Genomic DNA, 21,693 nt, shown 5'->3' with positions numbered 1-21,693 from the left:
AATCACTAATTCATCCATCTACAACTATTCTAGTGCAGCTTTCAATTGTACATTGGTACCCCCTATTCAAATACAAGCTTACCCATCGTTTCCAGGAACATGTGTTTGGGCCAGCCCTTACCCAAATGTGTCCAGAGTCGATCTTGGACAAGTCCCCCTTTTGTACTATTTTTCAAATTCTACTCCAGAAGTTGATGGCCCATTTTGCATCCCCCCTACCCCCTGTTCGGCATGGTTTTTGTTTGTGGGGGAGGATTAGCTTATAGTTTTTTGCCTGTCAATTGGACAGGTTTGTGTGCTTATGCCCTGTTAACACCTGATGTAGATATCATTCCTGGAACCGAGCCCCTCCCCATCCCGGCATTTGACCACATTGGGGGGAGAGCCAAGAGAGCAATTCACATGATCCCTCTCCTTGTTGGGTTAGGGATCACCACTGGAGTGGCTACGGGAGCCACAGGACTGGGCCTTACTGTCCAATTCCATCAAAAACTCTCTCTTCAATTAATCAATGACATTCAGCTCCTATCAGATACCATTCTTGATTTACAACAACAGCTTGATTCACTAGCTGAAGTAGTGTTACAAAATAGACGGGGGTTAGATTAATAAACTGCCAAAAAGGGAGGCATTTGTTTATTTTTACAGGAGAAATGCTGTTTTTACGCTAATAAATCTGGAATCATCCAAAACAAAATTAGAGCCCTGCAAGAAAACTTAGAAAGAAGGAAGAAGGAACTCCTTGAAAATCCTCTATGGACTGGTCTACATGGCTTGTTACCCTGTTTCCTCCCTTTACTCGGCCCCCTTGTATCACTCATGTTACTTCTTGTTTTTGGACCTTGCATTATTAATAAAATCACCCGGTTCATCCAAAGTAGAATAGAGGCAATACCTTTAAATCAGGTCGAGGTCCACTACCACCGACTCATTAACTGAAAGGCTGACTCTTACCAATGACCCCTTCCCTTCGTGTTTCCCATGACGGGTAAGATCCCAGATGAACTGGGACAACCTAAGACAGGACATGGAGAGGTTCCCCAGTAAACTGATGTCATAGTGCCCAATGATGGGTAAGTTCCCTCTGCAATCAGTCAACCTAAGACAGGGACCAAACCTCAGATGTTTGCATCCCGATGATGGGTAAGACTGAGAATGCGAGAGTGGACAACCTAAGACAGGGACTATGTATAGCCAGTAACTGTAGTATTGTACAAAAACAAAAGGGGGAGTTGTTGGGCCTTCTCGCATGGGCAAGGCCTACTTGAGGCCTAGAGGAACTTGCTAAGCCTGAGTCAAGTTGGTGCTGTCCCCGCACTTCCGCATAGGAGTGACTCAGCAAGACCCGACCTGAAACAGCCTCTGCCTGGATACAGGTGACGGGGTTAGATTTTATTGGCTTGAAGCCTGTCACCTCATTTTACGTACCCCCTCCTTCCTGCTTCCGCCTTTTGCCCCCTAGCCGAAGTGTATAAATATTGCAGCGTGTTACAATAAAGGTGAGATCCTGCTTCGACAGCCTCCCAGCTCCGTGTGGTTTTCTTTGAGCTGCCAACACTCGCCATCCCGCTCAGCCCCTGGGACGAGGTCGGGCTGGCCCCGATCTTCCCTCAACTGCGACTGCTGGAGGACCGGCAATTTTTGGCCTGAGATTCTTTGCCATAGTCCTCAACTACTACCTAGCTGTAGCCAATCAATTTACTGGGTTTCTCTTGTCAATTTTACAAAGATGTACCCATTCCCCTAGTTTCTTGTTGTCACTAAATCCTAATTAGGTTGATTTGGTGTTCAGCACCAAGGGCCTCCACCAATTTGACATACATAGGCTCATCACCATTATATGCAAGGACACAAAGATGGGCTTTGGCAGCTTTGTGGATTCCATGTGCAAAGCCATCGTGGATGAGGGTGGTCCTCTGCACTCTTGTAAAGCAGTGTTAATGTCCATTACACCTCCAGCAGCAATTCATTCCTAAGCCATGGTGGAGGGTTAGAGGTGAAGCTGAATCTTGAATTCACAGAATCCTATGTCTCTGCCCTACTTGGAAGCAGCAGAGAAAGAGAGGGAAGGGAAATTTAAACAAATAGACATACGAAAACTTATGGGATACAGCTAAATCAATGCTTTATGAAAAATTTGTAGGTATAAATGCCAATATATAAAAAGAAGAAAGATTTCAAATCAACAAATTAACCTTACATCTTAAGAAGCTAATAAAAGAGTCAATTAAACACAAGCAAGGGAAAGGAAGAAAATAATAAGTATTTGAGTGGAAATAAGTGAAGCAGAGACAAAGAAAACAACAGAGAAAACAAATCAACAAAGCTAAAACTAAAATTTGTCTTTTGAGTTATCAACAAAATTGAGAAACATCTAACTAGTCTAAGAAAAACAGAAAAGAATGACACAAATTTCTAAAATCATGGATGAAAAAGTGGGTGTTACCACTTATCTTATAAAAATAAAAATTTACAATGTGTTCTATAAATATAAATTCTATTGACATGTTGTTCAGACTATCCATATCTTTGCTAATTTTTCTCCAACTGATCTACCAATTACTAAGAAAACAGTGCATTTTTTCCCACTATGATTGTGAAATTGCATATTTCCCTCTTTAATTCAATCAAATAGCATGAAAACATGTTAATGATTTGTTTGTATTTTTGGTCAGTTAACTTTTTTCTCCTTACCCAACATTCTCTTTAGTCTATTTAGTCTACTTCTGCTGTTTTTTTTGTTGTTTTTTTTTTGAGACAAAGTCTTACTCTGTCACCCTTGGTAAAGTGCCATGGCATCTTAGCTGACAGCAAGGTTAAACTCTTGGGCTCAATGGATCCTTTTGCCTCAGCCTCACAAGGAGATGGGACTACAGGTGCCCACCACAATGCCAGCTACTTTTAGAGACAGGGTTTCACTCTTGCTCAGGCTTGTCTGGAACTCCTGAACTCAGGCAATCCACTTGCCTTGGGCTCCCACAGTGCTAGGATTATAGGTGTGAGCCTATTTCTGCCCAGCCTTATTTCTGCCTTTTAATGGAAAATTTTGATCCATTATTATTTGTGAATAATTAATGATATTGCTAGATGTTAGTCTCTCTTTTTTTTTTATTGTTGGGGATTCATTGAGGGTACAATAAGCCAGGTTACACTGATTGCATTTGTTAGGTAAAGTCCCTCTTGCAATCATGTCTTGCCCCCAGAAGGTGCGGCACACACCAAGGCCCCACCCCCCTCCCTCCTTCCCTCGATGTTAGTCTCTTAATTTGCTATCTTTGGTGATGTTGTTTTCTTTGATTTTTATTCCCCTTTTACTCCTTGTTTTCTTAAGATTTTTTGAATATTTGTATCAAGAATTCCATTATAATTCATTTATTGCCTTCTCAGCTATCACTGCTTGCATTATAATTAGTTGTTTCACTGGAAATATCTGTATATGTCCTCAATTTTTTTTTTTTTGAGACAGAGCTTCAAACTGTGACCCTGGGTAGAGTGCTGTGGTGTCACAGCTCACAGCAACCTCCAATTCTTGGACTTAAGTGATTCTCTTGCCTCAGCCTCCCTAGTAGCTGGGACTACAGGTACCCACCACAATGCCTGGCTATTTTTTGGTTGTAGTTGTCATTGTTGTTTGGCGGGCCCAGGCTGGATTCAAACCTGTGAGCTCCAGTGTATGTGGCTGGTGTCCTAGGTGCATGAGCTACAGGAGCCAAGCCATTCTCAATGTTTTATATCTACTTAAAATTAATATCAATCCAGTTTATTTAAAGTTTATAGGTATATCATTTACTATCTTGTAATTATATAGGCAATTATCATTCTCTCTACTTTCATGCTTCTTTATGCTGCATTTGTTGTATATATCCCATCTACATGCATTATAAACCCATAATTTGCTACAACATTATAGTTTTTGCTTGAAAAAAATCATGCAAATTTCAAATAAATTAAGAGGCAAAACTTTTATTTTTACTCAGATAATAACTATTTCTCATATTTTTTAGTCTACCTGAAAGTCTAAAATTTTTCTGATATAATGTCTCTTTAGTCAGAAGAATTTCTTTTAACTATTCTTGTGGGAAATTTCTGCTGGAAAAAAATGATTTTAGTTTTCTTTGATATGAAAATGCCTTTATTAGGACTTAAATTTAAGGCATGAAACAATAAAAATCCTCAAAGAAAGCATAGGAAAAACACTGGAAGATATTGGCCTGGGGGAAGACTTCATGAAGAAGACTGCCATGGCAATTGCAACAACAACAAAAATAAACAAATGGGACTTCATTAAACTGAAAAGCTTCTGTACAGCTAAGGACACAATAACCAAAGCAAAGAGACAACCTACACAATGGGAAAGGATATTTGCATATTTTCAATCAGACAAAAGCTTGATAACCAGGATCTATAGAGAACTCAAATTAATCCACATGAAAAAAGCCAACAATCCCTTATATCAATGGGCAAGAGACATGAATAGAACTTTCTCTAAAGATGACAGACGAATGGCTAACAAACATATGAAAAAATGTTCATCATCTCTATATATTAGAGAAATGCAAATCAAAACAACCCTGAGATATCATCTAACCCCAGTGAGAATGGCCCACATCACAAACTCTCAAAACTGCAGATGCTGGCGTGGATGTGGAGAGAAGGGAACACTTTTACACTGCTGGTGGGACTGCAAACTAGTACAACCTTTCTGGAAGGAAGTATGGAGAAACCTCAAAGCACTCAACCTAGACCTCCCATTCGATCCTGCAATCCCATTACTGGGCATCTACCCAGAAGGAAAAAAATCCTTTTATCATAAGGACACTTGTACTAGACTGTTTATGGCAGCTCAATTTACCATTGCCAAAATGTGGAAACAGCCTAAATGCCCACCAACCCAGGAATGGATTAACAAGCTGTGGTATATGTATACCATGGAATACTATTCAGCTATTAAAAAAAATGGAGACTTTACATCCTTCGTATTAACCTGGATGGAAGTGGAAGACATTATTCTTAGTAAAGCATCACAAAAATGGAGAAGCATGAATCCTATGTACTCAATCTTGATATGAGGACAATTAATGACAATTAAGTTTATGGGGGGGAAAGCAGAAAGAGGGATGGAGGGAGGAGGGTGGGGCCTTAGTGTGTGTCACACTTTATGGGGGCAAGACATGATTGCAAGAGGGACTTTACCTAACAATTGCAATCAGTGTAACTGGCTTATTGTACCCTCAATGAATCCCCAACAATAAAAAAAAAAAAAACATTTAAAAAAAAAGAAAAGAGAGTGGGTATTTGCCAAAAAAATTTAAAGAAATTCAATTTGCTATATGGGCTAACAATCTAAAACTATTATTAATAAAAGTCATTGTGAAAATGTAAAAAAAAAAAAAAAAAAAAAAGAATTTTACTATTATGCACCTACACATGGTATTTATGCTCTCTAGGATTTGGTGAATTTCTGGTTTTCAAAATTTATGCCTTTCAGTAAAATCGGGAGTTTTTCAGTGATTATTTTCTTAAATTTCTTTTTACTTCGTTCTTTTTCTCTCCTTATTATGGGATTCCTCTTACCGACTTATTACAGATTTCCATATTGCACCTCAAGCACTTTATGACCTATTTTTTTTCAATTGTTTTGCCACTCTAATCCTCATATTGTATAATTTGTATTGATTTACTGAGTCATTATCTTGTCATATTCAATACTTTATCAAATATAGTCAGTTAATTTTTTTAGATATTATGTTTTTTAGTTTCAAAATTTATTTGTATTGTCTATTTCCTGATGGGATTTTCCATTTAAATAAAAGGCTATTTGAAGGGAGTTTACTTTACTATGTAGAGAATGTTAAAATGGGATGCTAAAAAAATAACCAAAATAAAATGAGTGTATTAAACTCTTTTTCTGATCATTTTGCCATCTAAGTTGTGCCTAATATGTTAAAGAGAATCTGGACACTGTTATGTTTCTCTGAAACATGTTGATTTTTTTGTGTTGTTTGTTTTAATAGAAAATCAACTCAGTTACATTCAAATTGCAAACATTAGCTGGGGGAAGTGGCTCATGCCTGTAATCCTAGCACTTGGGAAGCTAAGGTGGGTGGATTGCCTGAGCTCATGACTTTGAGACCAACTTGAGCAAGAACGAGACTCCATCTCTAAAAAATGGCCAGGAAGGGATAAGATGGTTGACTGGAGTGAGCTTTCAACTGAGGTTCCTGTCCAGAAGGGGAGATAAAGGACACAATGTTATCAAGAAAGCTGAAGGTCAGGATCTGAGCTAAGAAAGAAGGTTGAGGAATACATGTCATCCCTGCTGAGGCAAGCTGCAAACTCCAAGAAAACAAACTATAGGTACAAAACCCATTGTCAAGTGGATGAGAGACTCCTCTCCCAAAAGAGTGGTTCACTGTTTGCTCTCTACAAGCTAGGTTCAGAAGATCTCCTATTTTACCCCACAGGAGACAGCTGCTAAACTGGGACTTTTCCAGAGAGATCCCACCTGTGAGCCTAGGCATTCTCTTGCCTGACATAAAACTGAACAAATATTTGATGATGACCATGATTCTGAACTCCTAGTCCACCCCTCCCCACTATCCTGGTGGGCATGGAGTGGGCTTCTGCATGACTGTGCTGAAAACAGTAACTCAAATGGTAGTTGGCAGACGTGGGGAGAGGGTGTCAAAGGGAGAGGGTATAGTGTGGCCCATGCCAGTGGGTCTCATGCCCCGGGTTAGATTTTGGAGAAACACTTCCCATTTCTCTTGACCACTGGAGGGAACCAGGCCTCAACCTTGGGGGTGCTGGTGGTGGTGTGTTTGGACAGAGACAGACTCAGTGAGAGAAATAGGTGCTGTGGTGGTACCCACCCATGGACAGTGGTGATCACACCCTAGGACTGATGCTGGTGGTACACTCCCCAGATGCTGTTGAGAACTGGAGGCAGCCGGGCTTGAGATCCACAAGGTTGCCCTGGTGGCTGAGTGCAGGTGCACAGGAGGCACTGACTTCCCTGGTGGCCTTGCTCACTCAAAAGAACCAAGCCACAGACTCGTGGGGTTAGTAGGGACAGGGCGAGCCGGCTGCATAAGCTGGAGAAGGAGGTGCCGACACCCTGGACTGACTCTTTGGCTGAGCGGCCCTTCTTGGCCCCACTGAGCACCAGAAGGAGCCAAGCTCCTGCCTCTTAGGTTTCCAGGACAGAATTACCTATGGATCCCTGCTGTCAGGTTGCTGGACACTTTGAACTCTCTCAATTGAGCAGTGATTGTGCTGTCTAGACAATTGGTTTGGAACTCTTAACCTGGGCTGTCCACCTGGGGTCCCTTCAAGGCTGAGCCATGGTTGTGATGAAGTGGGAGGACTGATTCTCCTCCTGTAATTATCACTGGAGTATCAGCTGCTTGTATCTCCCTTCAGACTGATTAGGCAGAAGTTCAGCCTAATTCTACAACTCAGTAGGATTGGATAGAGGCTGGCTGACTATAAGACAGAGCCAGCTAGCCCTGTCACACCAATCAGGTCCTCAGACTTTTGGGCTGTAGCTCTGAAAGGGACCTTTGTAGAGCTGTAGGAGAAAAGCCACAATCACTAGTCCCAGCTCTTTGGTAAAGGGCTGATTAACCACAATTCCTGGAACCCTCAATCAACTTACCCTACCAGTTTTAAACTCAAACTGTGGAAAATAATCATGGGGTGGAATCAGGGGAAGAATTCTGACAACACAAATGATCAGAATAGATTGACTCCCTCAAGGAACAACAAAGGAGATCCATCACAAGATGCCATTCATAAACAAATGGCTGAAATGTCAGAAATAGAATTCAGAATGTGGATAGCAAATAAGATGAATAAAATGGATGGAAAGATGGAATTGGAAATCAAAAGAGTTGTGCAAAAGTTGTCTCAAGAAATTAATGAATACAAAGACAAAATCTCTGAGGATATGGACACTATGAGAAAAGAGATAGCAGAGCTCAAGGAAATGAAAAAGTTAGTTGATGAGCTCTGAAATACAGTAGAATCCCTCAGTAATAGAATTGACCAGGCAGAAGAAAGGATCTCTGAAACTGAAGGCAAAGCTTTTTAACATTCCCAAACTCTCAAAGAGGCATACAAATAGAGAGCAAAAAAAACAGATCATTCCCTGAGAGAGCTGTGGGACCACTCCAAAAGAGTAAACATTCATCCTATAGGAATTCCTTAAGGAGAAGAGGATGGTCCTATAGGCACAGATGCTCTACTCCAAGAGATTATGGAGAAGAATTTCCTAAGCATTGCAAGAGATACTGAAATTTAGATAGTAGAGAGTTTCAGAACCCCAGCACGACTCAATAAAAATAAAGCATCTCCTAAACACATTTTAATTAACTTTGCCAAAGTTAATATGAAGGAGAAAATTCTGCAAGCAGCCAGATGTAAGAAAAGCATTACCTACAAAGAAAGAAATATTAGAATGACTGAAGCTCTTTCAGCCAAAACTTTTCAAGCCAGAAGAGAATGATTATTGACCTTCAATTTCCAAAAACAAAAAACTTCCGGCCCAGGATCCTGTACCCAGCTAAACTGAGTTTCATGTGTGATGGAGAAATGATATACTTTACTGATGGCTCACTGCCTGTAGCACAGTGGCTACAGCACAAGCCACATACACTGAGGCTGGTGGGTATGAAACCAGCCCGGGCCAGCTTAGCAATAATGACAACTGCAACAGAAAGATAGCTGAGCATTGTGGTGGGTGCCAGCTGTAGTCTCAGCTAATTGGGAGGCTGAGGCAAGAGAATTGTTTAAGCCCAAGTGTTTGAGGTTGCTGTGAGCTGTGATGCCGTGACACTCTACCTAGAGTGACATAGTGAGACTCTGTCTCAAAAAAAGAAAAAAAGAAAAGAAAAGAAAAGAAAAAATTACTTTACTGACAGGCACATGTTGAAAAAATTTTCCATAAATAACCAGCTGTCCAGGATATTCTCAGACCCATCCTCCATAATGATAAGCACAATGATCAACCATCAAAGTAAACTCACCCAGAATTTTTTGAACAAATCCTAACTTCCACAGTGGGGAAAGAATTAAAAATATCCTCTAGGGATTTGAAAAACATGACACCCCAAACACTACCATGCTTATCAATTTTCTCAATTAATGTGAATGGCTTAAATTGTCCTCTAAGGAGGCACAGGATGGTTGACTGGATACTTAACTCAGACCAAATATCTGTTGAGTACAAGACACTTAAAGGATAAACATAGACTCAGGGTGAAGGGATGGACATCTATAATACAGGCAAATGGAAATCAGAGAAAGGGAGTTGCAATTTTATTCGCAGATACAATAGTCTTTAAACCAGGCAGTGCCTGTGGCTCAGTGAGTAGGGCGCTGGCCCCATATGCCGAGGGTGGTGGGTTCAAACCCAGCCCCGGCCAAACTGCAACAACAAAAAAATAGCTGGGCATTGTGGCGGGCGCCTGTAGTCCCAGCTGCTTGGGAGGCTGAGGCAAGAGAATCACATAAGCCCAAGAGCTGGAGGTTGCTGTGAGCCATGTGATGCCATGGCACTCTACCGAGGGCAGTAAAGTGAGACTCTGTCTCTACAAAAAAAAAAAAAAAAAAAAATAGTCTTTAAACCAAGAAAGATAAAAAAAGATAAGGATGGTCACTACATATTTGTCAAGGGAAAAACTCAACATGAAGAGATTTCAATAATCAACATTTGTACACCCTATCAGAATGTTCCTCAATTTATAAAGCAAACTCTAACAGATATGAACAATTTGATATCTTCTTGCACTATAATAGTTAAAGTTTTTATACCCCTTTGGCAGTTGTGGATAGATCCTCCAAGAAAAAACTAAACAAAAAGTATTGGACTTAACCTTGACCCTACAACAAATGAACTTATCAGACATCTACAGATGTCTATGTTTTGGAAAAGGGTTTGTAATATAGGTACTAATCTGATCTACGAAGCAAATATCATCTGATCCCCAAACCAGGAAATGATCCAACAAAAAAAGAAAACTGTAGACCAATTTCAGGTCCCATCTGGGTTGCCACTTGTTGGGTCCCATCCAGGGTGCCACTTGTTAGGGCCGGGACTGGCCAGGTATCAGCCCTGGCTTATCTATAGTCTGGACATGGACCGATGTGCTGTCTTGCTCAGGAACAATGCCCTTAGGTGCCTGAGGGCTATTCGCTTTAGCAGAAGGAAGAGAGAGAGAGAAAGAGAGAGAGAGATAGATGGCATTTGAGGGAGAGAAGCAGTCTATTAGAAGAATACATCTTAGCAGTCTTTTGTAGAGAGATGCCATGCAGGCATTCTGCAGGTAGGAGAAGTGAAAGAATCATTGAGTGATTCCATAAAATTATGAACTCACCCCAACTGCCTTCTCCTGCAGCTTCTTATAGACATAATCTCATGGCTCTTAGCACCACAGGTGTAGAGACTGCTAATCTCTGATGCTCTCATCTTACGAACTCTCATGTTAGGAGAGCTGAAGCCCTTCCCTATGCCCTTTCACCAAGGTATTATATTACCAAGATGTTACTGGTGTTTTTTTATGATTACTGAGTGTTCCAAACTTAACTCTCACTTCTGCTTTCCATGTGCTATATTATAAACTACAGACCGATATCATCAATGAATGTAGATGCAAAAATATTCAATAAGATCCTAGCAAACAGAATTCAACAACACATCAAAAAATTATACACCATGATCAAGTTGGTTTTATCCCAGGGTTACAATGTTGGTTCAATATATGTAAATCCATAAATATAATACATCACATAAACAAAATAAAAAAAAAAGCCATATGATCCTTTTGATTGATGCAGAAAAAACTTTTGATAATATCCGTACCCTTTCATGATCAGAAAAGTTAAGAAAATAGATTTTGAAGGGTCATTTCTGAAACTGATAGAGACCATATACAGAAAACCCACAGCCAATATCATACTGAATGGAGTAAAACTGAAAGCATTTCCACTCAGATCTGTGACCATGCAAGGATGCCTATTGTCTCCTATGCTATTTAACATACTAACGGAGGTCTTAGCCATTGCAATCAGGTGATCAAGGGTATTCAAGTGGGGTCAGAGGAGATTGAACTCTCACTTCATGGATGATATGATCCTATACCTGGAAAACCCCAGGGACTCAACTACAAAACTCTTAGAAGTGATCAAGGAATACAGCAGTGTCTCAGGATACAAAATCAATACTTACACACCAATAGCTTTTATACATGACAACCATAGTTGAGCTGAAAATATAGTCAAGGACTCTATTTCTTTTACAGTAGTGCCAAAGAAGATGAAATATCTGGGAATTTACCTAACAAAAGACATGAAAGATCTCTATAAACAGAATTATGAAACTCTGAGAAAAGAAATAGCTGAGGATGTTAACAAATGGAAAAAAACACCATGCTCATGGTTGGGAAGAATTAACATTGTTAAAATGTCCATACTACCCAAAGCAATATATAAATTGAATGCAACCCTATTAAAGCACCACTGGTATACTGGAAAAAATAATACTTTATTTTATATTGAATGAGAAAAAAACTCGAATAGCCAATTCATTACTCAGAAATAAAAACAAATCAGGAGGTATTACATTACCAGACTTCAGGCTATACTATAAATCTATAGTGATCAAAACAGCATGGTATTGGCAAAAAATAGAGAGGTAGATGTGTGGAACAGAACAGAGAACCAAGAGATGAACCCAGCAACCTATGATCATTTGATCTTTGGTAAACCTATCAAAAACATGCATTAGGGGAAAGATTCCCTATTTAACAAATGGTGCTGGGTGAACTGGCTGGTGACCTGTAGAAGAATGGAACTGGACCATGATCTCTCACCATTAATAAAAATTGATTATCACTGCATAAAAGATTTAAAACTAAGACATGAAACTATAAAAATACTAGAAAAGAGTGCAGGGACAATGCTTGACAAATTGGCTTGGGAGAATATATTATGAGGAGGACTCCCTTGGCAATTGAAGCAACAATATAATTACTGGGATATGATCAAACTAAAGAGCTTCTGCACAGCCAAGAACACAGTAAATAAAGAAAGCAGACAACCCTCAGAAAGGGAGAAGATATTTGCAGGTTATGTTTCTGACAAAGGTTTGATAAATAGAATCCACAGAGAACTCAAACTAATCAATAAGAAAAAACGAGTGATCTGGGCAGTGCCTGTGGCTCAGTGAGTAGGGCGCCATTCCCATATACCGAGGGTGGAGGGTTCAAACCCGGCCCTGGCCAAACTGCAACAAAAAAAATAGCCTGGCATTGTGGTGGACACCTGTAGTCCCAGCTACTAGGGAGGCTGAGGCAAGAGAATTGCCTAAGCCCAAGAGCTGGAGGTTGCTGTGAGTTGTGACACCATGGCATTCTACCGAGGGTGATAAAGTGAGACTGTCTCTAAAAAACAAACAAACAAAAAACAAGTGATCACATTTTATTGTGGGCAAGAGATTTGAACAGAAGCTTCTCTGAAGAAGACAGGTGCATGACCTACAGACACATGAAAACATGCTCATTATCTTTAATCATCAGAGACATGCAAATCAAAACCACTTTTAGATATCATCTAACTCCAGTTAGAATAGCAATATTACAAAATCCCCAAACTACAGATGTTGGTGTGGATGTTGAGAGAAGGGAACACTTCTGCATTGCTAGTGGGAATGCAAGCTAATACATTCCTTTTCAAAAGAAGTTTGGAAGAATACTGAGGAAAATTAAAAGTAGATCTGCCCTTCGATCCTGCAGTTCCTCTACTAGGTATATATCCAGATGACCAAAAATCATTTTACAACAAAGACATTTGTACAGGAATGTTTATTGCAACCCAATTCATAATTTCCAAGTCATGGAAGAAGCCCAAGTGCCCATCAATCCATGAATGGATTAATAAATTGTGGCATATGAATACCATGAAATATTATGCAACCATAAAAAGATGGAGACTTTACCTCTTTTATGTTTACATGGATGGAGCTGGGACATAGTATTCTTAGTTAAGTAGCTCAAGAATGGAAGAAAAAGTATCCAATGTACTCAGTACTATTATGAAACCAATATATAATCACCCACACTTTCATACAAAGGATAAAACACAACTATAGCCCAGAATGAAAGAGGGAAGAGTAGGAGGAGAGGAGGGGAGTGGGGAGGCTGGGTGGAGGGAGAGTAATTGGTGGGACCTCACCTATGGTGCATATTGCAAGGGTACATGTCAAATCTATTATGAGTAGACTATAAATGTCTTCACACAACAACTAAGTAAGTGGGGTGAAGGCTATTTTAACCTTTTTAATGTAAGCATTCCAAATTATATATAAAATCAGCACATTGCACCCCATAAAAGCATTAATGTATACAGTTATGATTTAATAAAAAATATATTACTAGGGTCTGATCAAACTAAAAAGCTTCTGCACAGCCAAGAGCACAATAAGTAAAACAGACAGCCTTCATAATGGGAGAATATTTTTGCAGGTTATGCTTCTGACAAAAGTCTGATAACTAGAATCCGTGGACAACTCAAACTAATCAATAAAAAAAACAAATAACCCAATTTCTATGTGCACAAGAGACTTGAACAGAAACTTCTCTGAAGAAGACAGGTACATGGCCTACAAACACATGAAAAAATGCTCATCATCTTTAATCATCAGAGAAATGCAAATCAAAACCTCTTTGATATATCATCCAACTCCAGTAGGATTAGCCCACATCACAAAATGCCAAAATTACAGATGGTGGCATGGATGTGGAGAGAAAGGAACACTTCTACAGTAGGGGCGGGAATGCAAGCTAATATAGCCCTTTTGGAAAGAAATTTGGAGCACACTTAACGAACTAAAAGTAGACCTTCTGTTTGATCCTGCAATTCCTTTACTAGGTATATATCCAGTTGATCGAAAATCATTTTACAACAAAGATATTTGCACCAGAATGTTTATTGTAGCCCCTTCATAATTGCCAATTCATGAAAGCAGCCCAAGTGCCTGTCAACCCACGAATGGATTAACAAATTGTGGTATAGATATATACCATGGAATACTATGCAGACTTAAAAAAGATGGAGACTTTACACCTTTTATATTTACCAAGATGGAGCTGGAACATAGTCTTCTTAGTGAAGTATTTCAAGAATGGGAAAAGAAGTATCCAATGTATTCAATACTACTGTGAAATCAATATATAATCACCTACACATTCATACAAATGGCAAAGCATAACTATAGTTTTGTATAACATAACTTATACAAACTATAGTCAAAAAAAAGGAGTTAAGAGGAGGGAGAGGGAAGGGGAGTGGGGAGGCCGGGACGATGGAGGGTATTTTGTGGGACCTCACCTAATGTGCATAATGCAATGGTACCTTTCAAAACTATTAAGAATATAGTATAAATGTATTACCACAGCAATAAAGTAAGTGAGGAGATGGCTATGTTAATCAGTGTGATGTAAGCATTTCACATTGTATATCAAATCAGCACATTGTACCTCATAAATGCGCTAATGTACACAGATATGATTTAATAAAGAAAAAAATAGCCAGGTGTTGTGGTGGGCACCTATAGTACCAGCTACCTGGGAGGCTGAGGCAAGAGAATAGCTTGAACCCAAGAGTTTGAGGTTGCTGTGAGCTAAGATGCCATGGCACTCTACCAAGGGTGACCAAGTGAGACTCTGTCTCAAAAAAAAAAAAAAAAAAGAAAGAAAAAGAAAAGAAAAGAAAGAAACAAATTGCAAACATTGTCATGTCTGTGGACAAGAGCTCAGATGTGAGGGTTTTATTTGTTTGTTTGTTGCTTTTTGTTTTTAACTTGGTTGTTTTGACACATGCATGAGTCCTCTGTCTGTGTGGTATAGGGGTTAGCAAGAATTGAGAACAGTGTCTGCACATAGAACCTGGAGCTGTTCTTCTCTAGGTGTTTCCTTTTTGGTATATTTGTGTCCTAAGTTTAGAAAGATAGTAGGAATTTTCCTGTTAGGGTTAGCCTCTTCATGCCACATTGAAATCACTCTATGTTTGTCCATTTAACCAAGCTTTATCTTTACTCCAAAATATACCTGCTTTCACTTCAACTATATATCCACTGGGTAGTTCCCCTTAACCTTTGTCAAGTCTTACTTGTTACTGGTGAGAGGATTAGTTTATTGGAAGCTCACTCTACTTTACTGGAAATGAAGTAGCCATTTGATGTGTAGTCTTTCAGGTAACTCTCCTACTTAAATCTTTCAATGATTTTCCTTTGCTTTAAGACAAAATTAAAATTTTTTAGTAATGTATACCTGTGCATGATAGTTGCCTAATGTGTATTTGTTGAATGAATGCTATTTTTCATGAAAGATGGTTATATTTAATAATAATATTATTGTCCTTAATAATATATCTATATAAACTTTGAACGTTTAACAACTATCCATTTAATTGCTTGACTATTCATGAATTTCCTTAACGGGAGAATTTTTTTTTTTTCAGACAGAATCTCACTTTTTTGCCCCTGGTAGATTTCTGTGGTATCACAGCTCACAACAACCTCAAACTCCTGGGCTTAAGCAATTCTCTTGCCTCAGCCTCCCACATTGCTGGGACTATAAGCACCCACCACAACATCCAGCTGTTTTTAGAGATGGGGTCTCACTCTTGCTCAGGCTGGTCTCGAACCTGTGAGACAATCCACCTGCCTCAGCCTTCCAAATGCTGGGATTATAGGCATGAGCCACCGTGCCTGGCCTCTAACTGGGCAATTTTCAATGAATAAATCAAAAACCATGTATATTTTGAGAATCTATTATTTTCAAGCACTGCTGTAAGGAATGAATAAAAATTAAGAACAAGAGACAGCTGTTTTCCTCTGTGGAGCTTGGGAGATACATTTTTTTATCTGCCATAACCTATACAAAGCAATTGAACATGGCCACTAATTAATAACTCCTAAATAAATTTTATAAAAGAGTGAATTGTATGTAAATATTAGGTAAGGAGAAAAAAAAACTTGGTGATTAGACTATGTAGATCTTATGAACATGGTGGTACTTACACCATGGGGAGTGGGGCTTGGAGAAGAAGTAGAAGAAATCTAGGCAGAGACACAGAATAGAGTAGTCCAGGAAGGAAGTTAGGTTCTCTGTCTTACTCTCCCAAAATGTGGTTTGGGTAAAATCTGATTTGTCAGCCCACATATTATTCAATGAAGCATGAAAAATAGTACGTTCTTAATGACTATGAAAAGCCAATGTTGACTTCCAGTCCTTTCAGAGCAGTAGTATATGTTTAATCAACTACCCTGATAAAACAGCTGGATTCTAGCTACTGCACCTTCTTCACTGTCTCCTTTCTGATGCCTGGAGCCATGAGAATCTTTTTCTTAATTTTTGCTGCTCTCGTTCTTCTTGCTCAAATTATACCAGGTAAGAGGGAAATCTTCATAGAGGTAATAAGGATGGCAATCTGTTCATGATCTGTCTTTTGAGAAGAAAGCTCAAATTTTACAATAGTTCATGATTTCTCCTTCCATCCCACAAAGGTCCCAGGCCAAACCAGTCACTGGAAATCTTTTCCTGAGCTCATACATAAAACAATGGGACCACACTGACCCAGACCGTATCCAAACATAGGAATGTCTATTTAATTTCCCTAACAGCTCTACTGAGGGCTTCAGATTTCTTTTTACTTTTAGATCTCTTTCCTCCTTTTGTAATCTTGAACCCAGCTTAAGTATATGCTAAAGAGATTGTTCTAAAATAAGAAAAAAATCTCAGAGGCAAATGCTAACATATGTTAATTTAGCCTAAATTAAACTAAAGTTACATTAATAGGCTTTCTTAATAGCTATTTTCTTATGTCTGCGTAGTTGATCCAAATCTTTCATTCATAGATTATTTCAGACTTTCTTTTTGGCTCTCACACATTGATAGAAAATTACATCATTGAAACCACTAGCATCTCAATTGCTTAAGTCTTGGACTCACTTGAAGTGTTGTCATTTTGCTCAATATAGTCAGGACTGCACTCCTGAGAAACTTTTATATCCTTAATTTTCCTCAACTATCCTTCATTCCTTCTGCTATGAAGCCTGTCCTTTTATAGGCTCTCCAAGCATGGTAAAGCTCCCTGTCCATTTCCTCTTGGCTTCCTAAATTTCTACCCTTGTTTATGCCCCATTCTAGACTCAGTAGTCTTAGCAAACCAATAGACAACAAATGTGTGTTTACCACTTATGAGAAATTTCTCTGGCCAGAATAATAAAGGGGGGTAAAATGAAGAAGTAAAAATATAATTAAAGCACATCCTTGGCCTTAATTTGCTTTAAATTTATTCATCTATTATTTCTGTATTGTTCAAAAAACGATCTGCCCCAAATTGTACACAAACATTCAGTAAATTTAAAAGGAATAAATAGGTTCGGCATCTGTAGCACAGTGGTTACAGCGCCAGCCACATACACTGAAGGTAGCAGGTTTGAACTTAGCCTGGGCCAGCTAAACAACTGCAACAAAAAAATAGCCAGGCATTGTGGTGGGTGCTTGTAGTCTCAGCTACTTGGAAGGTTGAAGCAAGAGACTTGCTTAAGCCCAAAAGTTTGAGGTAGCTATGAGTTGTGATGCCACAGCACTCTACTGAGGGTGACATAGTGAGACCCTGTCTAAAAAAAAAAAAAAAAGGTAAAATAAGTGAATGGGTGAGATAGGAGGATGGCAAGTAACTTTAATATGAAACAGTTTTCATAAATGCCACAAAAGTTGCAAAGTACAAAGAGAGGCCATGGGAGAGGAAGTTTGGCTCTAACTAGGAGATTCAGAAAGGCTTTTGGAAAAGTGGTATTTGCCTTGCACTTCTGAAAATAGAAAAGACTTGAACTAGACACCAGAACCAAGGAATGACAGCCCCATGTTTGAAAATGTCATCTTGGCTCAGTGCCCGTAGCACAGTGGTTATGGCGACAGTCACATGCACCAAGGCTGGTGGGTTGGAGCCTAGCCCGGGACTGCTAAACAACAATGACAACTGCAACAAGAAAATAGCCAGGTATTTTGGCAGGTGCCTGTAGTCCCAGCTACAAGGGAGGCTGAGACAAGAAAATGACTTAAGCCCAAGAGTTTGAGGTTGCTGTGAGCTGTGACTCCACAGCCCTCTACCAATGGCGACATAGTGAAACTCTGTCTCAAAAAAAAAAAATAATAATAATGAAAGTCTCATCTGTAAAATTAGTTCCTTAGCTTCTGCCCTCATCCTCTTTGTTTAGATGTGGGACAATGTTCCAGGCAAGAGAAGCTCATTTTAAGTTGTCTTATCCACTCCCCTTAATCAAGACTCCAGTGTATTCAGACAAATTTACAGCAGTAGATGCTAAATAACTCTATATTCCCTGCAAACATCCCATTCAAACAGACATGTTTGAATTCCAACAATAAGCACAGTTTAAGCACTGCTTAGGACCATCACTATCACAAAAATCATGTAGAATCTCAGCATTGGAAGTGAATTTAACAATCAGTGTAAGGAGTAACAAACACATCTGTTATTAGGCCAAACTATTTGAGATCAAATCTCAGCTTCAGTCTTCACAAACTGCATAAACTCTGTGCTTCAATTTTCTTTCTATAAATGATAATAATAATATCTTGAAGATTAAGAATATTATTATGGGCTAGAGGAGAAGCCAATATTAATTGGCTAGAGGAGAGGCTAACTTGTTCTTATAAAGAAACTTAGAGGCCAGGTGCAGTGGCTCACACCGGTAATCCTAGAACTCTGGGAGGCTGAGGCAGGTGGATAGCTTAAGCTTACAGGTATAAGACCAGCCTGAGCAAGAATGAGACCCTGTCTCTACTAAAAATGAAAAACTGAGGTGAGAGGATCATCTGAGCCCAAGATTTGAGGCTGCTGTGAGATATGACACCATAGCACTCTACCAAAGGTGACAAAGTGAGACTCTGTCTCAAAAACAAAAAACAAAAACAAAAACAATTGAGTGATTGAGAAAAGATATGTTTATTTCACTTTCATGTTAAAGTCCCCAAATAGGTAAGTTGACTAAATTGGGATAGAAGGCTCTTCTCCATCATGGTACATTGGGATTAGGGCCAACTGATTGCCCAGATGTTCGGTAAATTCCAGTGATCTGTAATTTAAAATCTGCTGAGTTCAATTTTGGACAATTTAAAAATTTCCTTTTGTTTTAAGCAGAAAGCTAATTCCCTAAAATTTCCTTCCATTGGTCTTAGTTCTAAACTGGGCATTAACAAACCCAACATTTTTTCTACATGGTAATAATTCAGATGTGTGGCTGGTGACATACACCCTTTCCCCCCAAAGTTGTTCTTTCCAAGAATACATTTGCTCCTTTTGAAAGTAACTGACCTCTTTCAATTATTTCTCCTAAGAATATACATTGCCTATGTTAAACAAAATTCCTCTTTTGTAGTATGTTTATTCTCTTCAACTTAGCCTGTGGTGTTCTGAATGAGTGTATGTTGCCTATGCCACTCTAAATTTGTTTGCTACAGCTACATGCATAACTACATTCACGTTCTCTGCACAGTGTCAAGGACTAGCACTGAAACCATATGCCAAGGCACATGGTCTATCATCAGTCTTTCTATAATCTAATAACAGTGTTTACCTTTTGCTACATATCAGAAACTATTAATTTGGATGTATGAAAAAATAATTTGTTAGAAAGGAGTGTTTATTAGGATTAGAAAGTATTTTGCTACCCTCTCAGGAAGAAAATTCCTGTTTCTATATAACATAGATGTAATTGTGGCAGAGGGAACTCTTTTTTGCTTTTCCTAATTGGCTCTGTAATGAGGACATTGTTTACATTGTACTAGGATGTGAGTTTGACACACTTGCTCAGGAAACATCTGCTTTTTCTAATATCGCAACTCATATTCTGCATCTCTAGGAGATTCAGTCATGGGGAATTTTGAATTTTGCCTGGATGATGTAACTTTTCTTTCTAGTAACTAATTAATAGATAACTAAATACCAGTTTCTTTCTTTGCCTAGCCAGGGGAGGAATTCAAAGACAAGCATTTTGTAAGAAATTGCAAGGTCGCTGTGAAGCTGAATGCCTCACTTTTGAAGACCAGATTGGGGGCTGTAGAGCCGAATCAACACCATTTTGCTGCAAAAGAAATAAACATTAGATGCTAAGCACCAGCCACAAGAATGAAAGAGGGGAAGAGACTCCAGCTGTAATATCAGTGGGAAAAAGACGGCGCCTGTGGCTCAGTGGGTAGGGCGCCAGCCCCATATACCGAGGGTGGAGGGTTCAAACCCAGCCCAAGCCAACTGCAACAAAAAAATAGCCAGGCATTGTGGCAGGCACCTTTAGTCCCAGCTACGCAGGAGGCTGAGACAAAAGAGTTGCCTAACCCCAAGACCTGGAGGTTGCTGTGAGTTGTGATGCCACAGCACTCTACCGAGGGTGACAAAGTGAGACTGTTTTTTGGGGAAAAAATATCAGTGGGAAAACCTTTCTGAATCTTCCTTTTACCTCTAAATTCTGCATTCTTTGCAATTGTGTCAGACCAGTTTTTGATAGTATAAGAAGCTTCCCTGGCTAGGCTGTGAGCTTCTTCAGGGCAGGCACTGTGTTCTGTTCACCTCTGCACCCCCAGTTTCTGGCACAGGGCCTATTAATGTTTTTGCTTATTGATCAAGTGAATGAGTAAATAAGTAGATAAAACAAATATGATTAAAACAAATTTTAGGCTCAGTGCCTGTAGCTCAGTGGCTAGGGTGCCAGCCACATACCCAGAGCTGGCGGGTTCAAATCCAGCCCAGGCCTGCCAAACAACAATGACAATGACAACCAAAAAATAGCTGGGCATTGTGGTGGGCACTTGTAATCCCAGCTACTTGGGAGGCTGAGGCAAGAGAATAGCTTAGGCCCAAGAGTTTGGGGTTGCTGTGAGATATGATGCCATGGCACTCTACCAAAGGTGACATAGTGAGATTCTGTATCAAAAAAAAAAAAAAAATTAGTGATGATGTCTTGCTATGTTGTTCAGGATGGTCTTGAACTCCTGGCATCAAGCAATCCTTTCACTTTTGGCTTTCCAAAGTACTAAGATTACAGGCATGAGCCACTATGCCCAGCCCTAAGTCTTTGTAAAATATCTAGTATCAAAATTCTTATTTGCTATTGATTGGGTAACATCTTTCTTCCGCCCATTTGCAGTAAGAATTTATCAAATCATGGCCTAATTAAGCAGCACGGTCCCAAGAGTTTATCTAATTTAACACAGGCATTACAAATGAAGCGATCATGCAGGGACTTAAGAGTATTCAAACTTTGCACTTTTTGGTCTTGTGTTCTTAATATGTCTATAAAATAGCAGAGGACAGAAAAACAAAATTCAAACCTAAAGATGGAACATTTCTTAACAGTTCAGGTGAACAGTTAGATGGAAAAAGAAATTGAAACTAACTGAAAAAAGAAAGGAAAGAAAGAAAGAAAGAAAGAAAGAAAGAAAGAAAGAAAGAAAGAAAGAAAGAAAGAAAGAAAGAAAGAAAGAAAGAAAGAAAGAAAGAAAGAAAGAAAGAAAGAAAGAAAGAAAGAAAGAAAAGAGAGAGATATGGACATTTTTCAAAATCCCAATTTTGATACTGAGATCCTTGACCTTTCAAGGTCATTACAATGGC

At 39.2% G+C, this 21,693-nt stretch overlaps 1 protein-coding gene across 1 annotated transcript; it reads left to right on the top strand.

The window, feature by feature from the left end:
• Window positions 1-16,378: 16,378 nt before the first annotated feature.
• On the top strand, window positions 16,379-20,192 carry LOC128589616 (beta-defensin 107A-like). The gene is made up of 2 exons (XM_053596301.1): window positions 16,379-16,448; window positions 20,053-20,192. Exons 1-2 carry the CDS (start codon window positions 16,379-16,381, stop codon window positions 20,190-20,192), a joined length of 210 nt encoding a protein of 69 aa, XP_053452276.1.
• The last annotated feature ends 1,501 nt before the right edge of the window (window positions 20,193-21,693 follow it).

Source organism: Nycticebus coucang, chromosome 7 (assembly GCF_027406575.1).
Source record: "Nycticebus coucang isolate mNycCou1 chromosome 7, mNycCou1.pri, whole genome shotgun sequence".
NCBI classification, from domain to species: Eukaryota; Metazoa; Chordata; class Mammalia; order Primates; family Lorisidae; genus Nycticebus; species Nycticebus coucang.
Note: the sequence above shows the minus strand (reverse complement) of the source record. Positions and strands in the feature narration are given on the sequence as shown.

Excerpts from the sequence above, each read along its gene's own strand:
- LOC128589616 (XM_053596301.1), top strand. The coding sequence starts at position 16,379 with ATGCCTGGAGCCATGAGAATCTTTTTCTTAATTTTTGCTGCTCTCGTT. Across the intron at positions 16,449-20,052 it reads TCTTGCTCAAATTATACCAG|CCAGGGGAGGAATTCAAAGA; the intron begins GTAAGAGGGAAA and ends TTCTTTGCCTAG.